Source organism: Bidens hawaiensis, unplaced genomic scaffold (assembly GCF_021521415.1).
Source record: "Bidens hawaiensis isolate Kalapana, Puna unplaced genomic scaffold, B.hawaiensis_p1.1 tig00001032_1, whole genome shotgun sequence".
Lineage (NCBI taxonomy): Eukaryota > Viridiplantae > Streptophyta > Magnoliopsida > Asterales > Asteraceae > Bidens > Bidens hawaiensis.
The window spans coordinates 3,971,631-3,982,649 of NW_027491060.1; the positions used below are offsets into that span (position 1 = coordinate 3,971,631).

An 11,019-nucleotide genomic window follows, 5' to 3' on the forward strand; every position below is an offset into this window, starting at 1 on the left:
ATTAGCTTGTTACGTTTATTATATTTTTTAACGTTTAGGCTCTTTCAATTGAGATGTGTAGATTTTTAACGAATGAACATAAACGAACACGAACATGTTGAGATTTCTTAAATGAACAAACATGAACACACATATTTGTCTTATGAAAAAGGGGTGGTTGATATAGATGACGATGGTGGGTAGTAATCAGAAGTTAATCGATGATGAAAATGATATACGGTGACGGAGAGTATGTAGATGAGATAAATTAATCTAGGGTTTGGAGTTTGGTGATGAAAAAATTTCAAAAAAAAAATGTTATAACTCATTTAAGCACTATCCAGAATTAACGAGACTCATGGATACGAATTCAGGTAAAATACAAGAATTAAGTATAAGTTATTATATAATAACCCGGTTTCGATGGTTGTTTGGTTTTGCAATAACACAAACCTTTTAGTAGCAGAATTGTGTTGGTCCTTTGGACATTTGTGTAACTTACATCTCATTCATTCTCCATCAAGCCGTCCAGCACCAGCTCTACAGTTCAAAATCAGAATGCCATCGTTTCCTCAACCAGGCTCACTCACTCTATGCGAAATTAACCGAGACCTAAGTAAGTGTATATATAGATATATAATCTCTCTCCTTCAATCAATAATTTCATGCTAATTGTTTGCTTTTTGAATGATGACCAGTTACCGCCCAAAGTGTTTCCGATGATCAAGCCAAGGAAGCTTACGGCAAAATTCTCGTAACTATTTATTTCATTTCTTTCTTCTTATTTCTCATCAACATTTTTACAGATTAATTAATTGATGTTGTTTGTGACATTTAGGGCACAGTATTCACTCCAATTCAGTATCAATTAGATCATTCTACTCCAGACACACCCATAGAACCGCCGGTGAACGGTATATCGAGGTTACTTAAACGCTTTGTTGCTCCTAATGACGTAAGTATCTCGTACTTCGTTTTCTTTTTATTTATTTTAGGTTTGCGCTTGAATTAGGGTTTATTTTTTGTGTTTAAATGGAATTGAGCTAGCTACATAACAAGTATGTGTTAAGATCTGGAACTGGTTTATTTATTAGGTCAGTAAAGTGGTGAAGCTCATATATGGCTAACAAGTTACAACTAGCCGGGCTCGACTAATTTAGAGCTTAGAGCTGCGTTTCTAAAGCTTGAGCTCTGCTTGTTAAGAGCTATATTTCTAGAGCTGCTCCAGTTCGGCTTGGGCTCAGCTAGTTTATCGTTTATTATTTATTTTATTTGTATAATTTATAAATATTAATTTAAATTATATACATTATACTAAGAAAAATATATAAATAAAAATTGTTTAGGCTCGCCAGCCGGCTCAAGCTTGATATGTGAAGTTCGGGCTCGACCTTGTTCATTAAATGAGCCATAATAAAAGCTCGAGCTCGAGCTTGTTTAAGCTCAGCTGATTCGAGTTCTTAATGAGCTGATCTCGAGTAGCTCACGAGTGGCTCGGCTTGTTTACACCCCTAACTGAAAGGGAATCATAATACATAATTTTTTTCTCTTATATTTTGCTACTTTTAGAGGCTTAGTATTGCTCTTGTGATGTAACGTTTTGTAGGTGAAACTGTTGACTCATGTTGACATCAGATGTGTTAGTTGGCACCAGACAAAGGATATTTTGGCATTCGCTTCTGGACGGAATCAAGTAACCGTTCGTGATTATGGGGATTCAGGTATGTAAATCAGAAAAAAAAGGTTCTTTGGATTTTGCCTTAAATTCTTAATATTGAGATAAAACATATAATATGGTTGTTTTGTTATTAGGAGAGGGAAAGGACCCTTGCATTTTGACGAATGATCTTCAAAGGGAAGTTAAAGTTATTGAATGGAGGCCAAATGCAGGGAAGACGCTTTCAGTAGGCTGCAAGTTAGTATATTTCTAAGCATGTAATTGTAAATGAACCAAACGAACACAGAACGTGGGCGTGTTTGTATTTGCTTGTTTAAAGCCTAAGCGAATGGTTCACGAACGTAAATGAACATAAACAAACAAACTTAAATGAACACATAATTGATCAAGCATAAACGAACACACACTCTAGGGGATGATCATGATGATTTATTTTTTTCAATAAAAAAACCAAGTAAATATATATACAAAATTTGAACGAGCCCCCAATATGTTTATATTTAATTTATATAAATATTACTAATGTTTTTATTAGAATTTGATTGATCATAAACGAACAAACATAAACTAATGAACATAAATGATTGTACATAAACGAATGTTCACGGACCTAAATGCGTGAACAAAACATGTGTTCATGTTTATCGTTAGTTTAATTGAATGAACAAAAAATGTTGCTTATTTATGTTTCATTATTAAACAAATGAACATAAACGAACTTCCTGCTGAACAGTTCATGAACATTTGATTTGTGTACAACCTACGTATTTCACATTTTTAGGTTGCACTTTAGTTTTCTTGTGTTGTGATTATTGTGTTGTGGTTTGAACAGAGGTGGAATATGCATTTGGACGGCTTCATATCCTGGCAATACTGCATGCGTGAGACCCGGCGTTACCTCTGGTACCCTCTCTAGAGGTTCCGGGATTAGATGGACTCTTGTGGATTTTTTGAAAAGCCATGATAATGAACAAATAAGTGCACTCTCATGGAGTCCGGATGGAAGATATCCTTTTAGCCTTTTGTTTAGATAAATATAATATCAATGGTAATATGATTGGATTGGGGTGTAAACACTCTGAGCTCGAGCTTGAAAAAATGACTCATGAGCCGAGCTCAAGCTTTAAAAAAGAGTTCCAAACGAGCTGAGCTCAGCTTGTTTATGCCCCTAAATATGTTCTTAAGCTACTTTCCTTGACTTACTTTTACATATGTAGCATCGGCCTCGTATGAGAGCTCATCATTCACAATATGGGATGTTGCTCAAGGTATACTATTCTAGATTGAATGTAATAACCACATTGACTTTGCTTTTGACTTTGACTATGCAATTCTTATTGTAGGGGTGGGGACACCGATTCGACGAGGATTAGGGGGCATATCATTGCTGAAGTGGTCTCCTACTGGAGATTATTTCTTTGCAGCAAAATTGTAATGCCATTTTCCATCATCAGCCAGTTGATAGGTTTCAGACATTAAGTTATGCAGGCACTAATATGATTATTGTATGCAGTGATGGAACATTCTATCTGTGGGAGACAAACACATGGACATCAGAACCATGGTCTTCAACAAGTGGATTTGTTACGGTCAGTATTTCTTCTGGTGCATGTATGCATGTAACATTGCTGTAGTTTGAGGTTTTACAAGTATGTTTTTCGTGTAACTAGTTCTAAGCACTCCAACCTGTGACTGATTGATTTATTTCACTTGTTGATGGTTATATCTTGGTTTGTTAAATGTGACTAGGGTTCATCTCTAGGACATGAATAAAACCAATTGTTAGCTATTGTTTACACTGCATATATATAATGTTAGCATTAGAAATATTAATTATCATTTACCTTGTGTAATCTAAAACGACTACATTATATTAAAATTACTAAACCACTTTTATGGGCTATATATTGTCAGAAGGCCATACATCTATTAAGTGTCGCAACAAATATATTATATATTGTGGAGATCTTGACTACTTGCAGAAATAACTGTGGATTTTAGTTAAGCCCTGTTTTGGGGAGGTTGATAACCATAAATAATTACTTATTTTGTTATATGTTTTGCAGGGAGCATCATGGGATCCTGATGGGCGTATGATTGCTGTTTCTTTCTCTGATTCGTTAACATTAGGTTCCATTCACTTTGCTTCAAAGCCTCCTTCTCTTGGTATAACAAACTTTTTGTCATCTGGTCTTTAGTTCAAACCTTTTTGCCTAATTTGGAAAAGTAAAAGCCAACAACACATTTAACCTTGTTTTCATGATGCAGATGCACATCTGTTACCTGTTGAATTACCGGAGCTTAACTCTTTGACCAACAGGTAACATCATAATAATATTAATCAAACCTGGTATTATTATTGTTGTCATGATAAATAGTAGTTATTTGTAGTGGTGGTATTGAGAAGATAGCATGGGATGGTTCAGGAGAGCGTTTGGCTGTGTCTTATAAAGACGGAAACGACCTCTACAAGGGTCTAATCGCCCTTTACGACATCAAAAGGGCTACACTCATTACTCCATCATTAATGTATGTCATTCATTACTTTCTATTTCATTTCATCTTTTTTTTTAAAGTGATTGATATTCAATTCTTTATGATCGATTCAGTGGCTTCATCAGAGGACCTGGAGATGACATAAAGCCTTTAACATTCTCATTCCATCATAAGTACAAACAAGGCCCCCTTTTATCTGTTGTAAGTATATCTGCTTAAGGTTAAATCACCAAAAAAACATGTTTTTAATTTGTCTGTTTGTTTGTATGCAGTGTTGGAGCAGCGGAGTTTGCATCACATATCCCCTCGTCATTCGTTCACATTTACCGGCTTAGCTCATGTAGTACTTAATTTAAGCATTATGCAAGGGTTTGATTTGGATTGTTCTGTTTTTTTAATCTCAAAACTTACGGAATATACAAATTTTATTAAAAAGGAAATGGAAAGCCTTTTCAATGCATACAATCACCTTAGTATTTAACTTAAGTATATATTGAATATTATTGTTTTTTTTGTTAATGATTAGCATTCATTATATAATAGAAAAGGACCATTAAGTGTTTGTGATACTTGCAGGGGTATGTTTTGTAGTAGCTCAGTTCTGTAAGGGTTCTTTAATTGTGTAATACTTCAACTAACTCAGTTGACAGTTATTAAGCGGGATTCTGAGAAACAACTGATCTGTTGCTTCATCTGTGACGTCTCCAAATTGCTTCTCAAGGGTTGTAAGCGAGCCTTCTGAACTTTGTAGGCCCCAAGGTAACGAGCCTGGAGTGCTTACCATATGCCCTTTGCTTCCACTTTGCGACTTGAAGTAAGTCATCTTCGGGCAATGTTTGAAAGAGGAATGTCCCTAGTAATTTGATTTTTACATCCTTGACTTCAGCTGTTGTCACTAGGTCCATGGCGTCCCAAAGACTGCGATTGATTCCATCATGATTTCTCAGTTTCTATAATTTGTTGATTGAACTTAGGCATTGTAACGAGACTCCACTTGATTCTCTGGTACAACAGCTGGTCTTGCCTTCTTGATCGTCTATCTTTGCTGACTACTTCAACGACAACACAACTAAAGACCACCAATATACATATAAATAAGGCTTATTTATTTACTAACATCCTAGATTAATGGGAATAGATGAATACGCGAATGCATATTATTACTAGTGTTACTGGTGGTCGAATGTAAAGAGAATGATACTAGTATTGGATCTCCTTGATCAATAATTGTTCTTGATTGCTTCTTGTTATGTCGAGTTCTTCTGTTCTCTGTTCTCTTGCTCGGTGCGCCAATCCAAAAGAATTATCGATCTGCTTGTTTCTTCCTTCTCTCATACCAACTAAAGGCCAGAATCAGTTTCAGTTGGATCAATAAGTATGAACAATAGATTTTGGTTAACGACTTCGGCTGAAACGATAATCGAAACCTTCTCTTCTCTATAACATCAGCAGAACAGCAAACTTATAGATTATAAGCAACGAATGTTGTTAGAATTGAAAACTCAAGTACATGCAACTGATTCCATAATCATCAACTAAAATCCTAAACAGAGATCTTAATAGTAAGCTATACAAATCCAAATGAATTCAAGTGCTAAATAGGAAACATGAGTTTTAAGAAACAAAACACCAAAAACCGAAACCATGTTTCACTCGTGACCACAAATTTCATGTGTAAATGTATCAAGAAGCTGCTCGGCCAAACTTGGGGGATCATCAATCAAAGCATCCATAAAAACATTCACAATTCTTCTTTGCTGCATTGTAGCCTTCAAACTAAACCAAGTAAGAAACTTCACTCTAAAATCTTTGCTCAAGTGTCCATTATGCTCCAAACTTCTAATCACTCCCACCGAGTATTCATACTTGGGTCCACTGGGCCCCACTTTAGTTGTACCGTCAGATTTGCATGGGGTGCAAGGAAACTCAGTTGTTGAATCTGTTTGTGTGACTTCTGTGATCTTGCTGGTTGACCATTTTGACTCCCAACATCCTAGGACTTTGGTGTTGCTGAAGAAAGAGACCATGCAAGAATACTCGGTTGACGGATCGAGATTTGAAAGTTTGAATCTTTTTTCAGGGTTTAGTACGATGTATGTCGCTTCTTTTGGATATTGTTTAGCGGTTGACAATTTGTGCCAGATTCTGCATCCGAAGTAATCTTGAAACAAATGCGGTTCGTAATCTAGGACGATTGTTACTGAAGTTGGAGTGGTTTCTTCAAATGAAATCCGACATGCTGACAAAACAACAACCTTAATTAATTAACCTTAAAATAGCATTCTAGCAATGCCGATTATTCTAATGTACAGATACGTACTTGGAAGTCTGGTTAAGGTTGAGTTGGAATCAAAAGCTTGAATTGCAGACGTGCAGAGGTTTTGAACCTCGGTGCTACAAGAAAGGCGGCTAACAAGGCGTCGGTCCATTTTAGCAGATTCTGAACCAATGGGTCCCACTTCAGTTTCAAGAATCTTTGCTGCAGATTCAACAATCTTTAAAAGATACTGATATTTCACAGTCCCTTCAAGAATCTTGTGGCTTAAAGATACACGTAGACACAGTGCATCAACTCTTCTCGCTTCATTTGCAAAAACGAGTTGCTTTCTCCATGTCCTGACAAAAGTTGACTTTTCAGGTCAATTCTATAATACTTCTAAAAATCAATTATGAACATGAAAGTAATAGCCATGAATAGGTTGACTTTTAACTTTTATGTTTATTTAATAGAAAGGAAACTGGTGAAATGGCTTCAGGCAGTTAAATAGGTTGACTTTTTGACTTTTGAGGTCAAACATTTGATTTTGAACGAGGAGAATTCATGATGGCAGTTCTACACATTTTCAACAACATTGAAAACTGTTTATAACAAAGATTGTGTACAATACAATGACTTTTGAGTTGACAACAAAATTCTTATCAATTTTGAGCTTGTAAAATATCATCTTTGACTTGTAAAAGCAAAAGCATTTGTAGCAAAGATTACCTCAGTCATAGGTTGACTTTTGACTTTTGAGGTCAAATAATTATTTTGCATTCAGGTGAATTATTTACAAAATCCAAAACAAAAAGAGACTACTAATAAATTACTTGTTTTGACCTGCTATTTTGCATTCCTTAAGCTTACACTAGACTTTTGACTTTTGAAGTCAAATAAATTCAACAGAATTCTGATCAATTTTAAACTTGAAAAATAGAATCTTTGACCTGTAAAAGCAAAAGGCTTTGTAGTTTGTACCTCATTAACTGATTTAACTTCCCACAAGAAACACAATAGAAACCACCATCAACCTCCGGGTACTGACCATTCATACAAATGCCAGCCCTCTGATGAACAAGAGCACATGCTAAATGGCACAACATGCCACACGGTTCATCACCTTCATTACAAGAATCCGGATCCCAATCACACGTTAACCATAAACTAGGATCCTTATTGTCATCAAACTGATGACAACTACAACACGAACACCTCTTGCAAAATGCATCTTTCGGCTGCATACTTGCTTTGCATGCTAGATTCTGACAAACACGAGTTTTGGTTTGGTCTTTTCTAGTATTCTCAAATGGTGGCCCCTCGTATTTTTGCTTCTTTGAAGGTGACAAATCAAGAGTTATTGGTTTTTGTGTGTTTTTGGAAACGAGTTTAAGAAGATGTTGTATCATTCTAAGTTTTGTGAATCCACTGTATTTTCTTTCTTTTCCCATTTCTGCACATATTATTTCAAGAAGCTCTTTACGCGTCAATGAACTAAGAATCTTTGGGGCATCTTCTGACCATTGAGCGATCCGGTGAACAAGTTTTCGTTTTTCTTCTAAGCTCAGTTGACTACACTTTTCAGGGTCAAGCACAAATCCTGGTCAAACAAACAACTCATGTTCAAAATGTACAAGTTCAAGTTAAAAAACCTTAAAACATTGATCATACTAGATTTGCAGTCATCGTGTTTGGATCAAATACAACGCACAATGCATGTGAAGTAAAGAAAAAGGTGTTGCAGTGGCATTTTCATGATTATGCTAATGCGCTACAACTTATTTTTCAACTAGCGTAATGATAACTATGCTATAGTTTCTCAAGTAGCATAATATAATTTACGTTGGTTCATTTTGTTGTAGCATAATTATAATTACGCTACAACGAAATGACCTCACGTATAAAATTGCACTAGTTGTATTTTGATTTGTAGTGTACGAAAAAAGTAATACCACCACGTCAGTTTCTTTTTTCTTTTACTTTGCACGATAAGTACCATTTGTACGTTATCCTACCCCTATAGTCATAATTCTACATGTCATGTAATGGAAATTGAGTGCTTAGTTTTGCTGGATTAATTAGCTGAATAAAAAATCTTATTGACAAAAACACCAAATAAACTACAATAACTTGTTTTTCAGGAATTTGCTAAGACAGGCTTATTTTTTCAGTAATTATAAATTCTAAAATTACCTAATTGCCCACATCATTATTGTTAATTGATGATAGTCATTACCCAAAAGGGTCCACAAGACTTGTTTATTATATAACCACCAAACACCATTAAAGCATCAACTTAAGTCAAACTATGTGTTTTTCAGTGTTTGATAATAATCTGAAATGTTGTTTTGGAGAATCCTATGTTAAAAAACAAAACACAGAGGAACCCTAGATACATAATACATTCTATGAAAAACCCAAAAACACCTCAAATCTTAACCTACATTTCCAAGTTGCTAACAAGAACATGTTGAATGTTGAAAATTAAAGAGAAAACAGGTAATATGTAAATAACATGCATCACTGACAAAATATAACACATTGACTCAAAATGTCAAAATGTTGTTGGCATTTTGTAGAATTAAAACAAAACAAAAGAAAAAAAAAGTGTTAAGAAAAGGAAACTACGAACCTGAGAACACAGATTCCATTCCAGCTTCAGGAGGAGGGTTTCTCATCATCAATGGAAATTAAAGTACAAATCTTTTTAACAAAAGATTCTATATTTTCTCAAAAACCCAGAAAGAATATTAATAAATAATAATAATAGTTGGTAGGCGTGAGTGAGAAAGAGAAAGAGAGAGAGAAAAGGAGAGTGTGATGCTAATGCTACTAGTACTAAATGCTAAAGCCTAAAAAGATGCTTCAATCGATATTCATCATCGTCATCATTGTACTCAGTATATCCCACCAATAGCAAAACTATGATAGGGTCTGAGGAGGGTAAGATGTAGACAGCCTTACCTCTACCCTATAAGGATAGAGAGGCTGCTTTCGGTGAGACCCCCGGCTCGATAGTAGTTTTGCATCAAGCCTTGGACATAAGACACATAGCACTCAATCATCGGGACACCGGCTGATCGGTGCATGTACCCTTGTCTTTCGGCTATCAACGCCACTACATGATGCCTGATTAACCGTCCGTCACTTTTAACGTTATTTTCACGAGATTAGTAAAATAACGTCAAAATTCGTGCAATTTCACTTTTGCCCACCCGAGGGTTCACACATATATACATCATATGTGCGCACCACAAGCAGGGCTAATGCTTCAATCGATATTGCACAGGCTTATTTTATTATTATAATATTTTTTTGTTTAGTTAAATGTGACTAGAGTGGATAATGCTTATATGGGGCGTTATGTGTCATGTTACGGGTATTATACATATAATGTGTATAGTGGATAACCCCGCTCAAGCATTACCCAATTATTATTTTATTATTATTATTATTTCTTTTGTTAAAAAACATCTCCACCATTCACTACCCTACTTAATCATTACTTCACAAATCACAAACCTTCAGCACCGTCGTTGTGGGGGAAGCGCCCCCCACCTCCAAAACCTCCAAGGCGCCCATGGTTGGGGGGAGGGGGTGGGGAAGACGCTTAGTACGGGTGGTCTAAAGGAGCGTAGCTTATAATCAAAATATTATAAGTTTTAATCTTATTTAAAACATGGGTAAAATAGGTGGAAAAAACTTAGTGTTAAAAAAATGTGACGGGAGAATTAATTGTTTAGAAGATTATTTCCTTTGTCTAATTGTAAAAAGTCAAAATGATGGTTTAGATTTTGAATTGTTTGCATATCTACAAAATAACTCTAGTTAATTTTGAATTTAAGGACAGTTGGATACTTTGGTAGTCTCTTAATGATTTCAGTAAAATATTGCATTTAATCGATCAGCAACAAGGTATGTTTGGTTCATTAAAAGGAAACATCTGAATCTGTCATGAAGCCTCTTACTCGAACATATTTATATACACACTAAGGAGTTGTTTGGTAACCTCTTAATCTTAATGGTTAAGATGTAGTCTTAAGTCTGAATGGATAAGAGGTAATCATTAAAAGTTAGTCTCTTAACCATTAAGACTTAAGGCTACCTATTAACCACTAAGAGGTTATGAACAATTAAAAGGTAGTCTCTTAATGACCATTAAGAGACTACCAAACATCCCTTAAATGAAGCCTAAATCGTGCAGACCTCTTAATGGCTAGGGCGGTGGTTCCAAACGACCCCTTATTTCATCAATATTTTTTTTGAACAAAAACACACTTGTCCTTAGAATATATTTTTGGATTGTATTTTGATCTCAATACCTAGAACCCGAACCATACCCAAATTGTACCTGTTTAATGGTTAGAACCGGTCATATCTTATATCCGTACCCGTTTATACCCTATATCCATACACAATTTTTAAAGTATATTTTTATGATTACTTTACAACTTTTATATTTAAGTTTTTGAAAAATACATATAATAAAGTAAATACTTTGTGCTTGAGTAAATGTATGGTTATAGCAATATATTTTGATTATTTTTGCAAACTACAAATCAAATTCAAATTTTAAACGAATTATTTTTGTATAAAACAATTAAAAATT

The 11,019-nt window shown here is 35.0% G+C and overlaps 2 protein-coding genes across 2 annotated transcripts; one reads left to right on the forward strand and one right to left on the reverse strand.

Moving 5' to 3' along the window:
• The first annotated feature begins 494 nt into the window (after window positions 1-494).
• LOC143553862 (aladin-like) lies at window positions 495-4,609 on the forward strand. The gene is made up of 14 exons (XM_077043766.1): window positions 495-595; window positions 678-733; window positions 818-934; window positions 1,586-1,700; window positions 1,792-1,894; window positions 2,490-2,663; window positions 2,867-2,925; window positions 3,001-3,088; window positions 3,171-3,246; window positions 3,724-3,823; window positions 3,926-3,977; window positions 4,049-4,186; window positions 4,267-4,354; window positions 4,426-4,609. The coding sequence occupies exons 1-14, from the start codon at window positions 538-540 to the stop codon at window positions 4,486-4,488; spliced, it is 1,287 nt and encodes a 428-aa protein (XP_076899881.1). The 5' UTR covers window positions 495-537; the 3' UTR covers window positions 4,489-4,609.
• Window positions 4,610-5,652: 1,043 nt separating this feature from the next.
• Window positions 5,653-9,238, reverse strand: LOC143555357 (VIN3-like protein 2). Its single transcript, XM_077044924.1, has 4 exons — window positions 9,043-9,238; window positions 7,392-8,010; window positions 6,474-6,769; window positions 5,653-6,392 (listed from the first exon to the last, which is right to left on the reverse strand). Exons 1-4 carry the CDS (start codon window positions 9,089-9,091, stop codon window positions 5,803-5,805), a joined length of 1,554 nt encoding a protein of 517 aa, XP_076901039.1. The 5' UTR covers window positions 9,092-9,238; the 3' UTR covers window positions 5,653-5,802.
• Between the last annotated feature and the right edge of the window lie 1,781 nt (window positions 9,239-11,019).

Bases quoted from the DNA above. Each gene is read 5' to 3' on its own strand.
- LOC143553862 (XM_077043766.1), top strand. From the start codon at position 538: ATGCCATCGTTTCCTCAACCAGGCTCACTCACTCTATGCGAAATTAAC. The intron at 3,247-3,723 runs GTCAGTATTTCT...TATGTTTTGCAG, and splicing joins CAACAAGTGGATTTGTTACG to GGAGCATCATGGGATCCTGA. The intron at 3,978-4,048 runs GTAACATCATAA...AGTTATTTGTAG, and splicing joins CTTAACTCTTTGACCAACAG to TGGTGGTATTGAGAAGATAG.
- LOC143555357 (XM_077044924.1), bottom strand. From the start codon at position 9,091: ATGATGAGAAACCCTCCTCCTGAAGCTGGAATGGAATCTGTGTTCTCA. The intron at 8,011-9,042 runs GTTCGTAGTTTC...TTGTTTGACCAG, and splicing joins AATGGAATCTGTGTTCTCAG to GATTTGTGCTTGACCCTGAA. The intron at 6,393-6,473 runs GTACGTATCTGT...TTGTTTTGTCAG, and splicing joins AACCTTAACCAGACTTCCAA to CATGTCGGATTTCATTTGAA.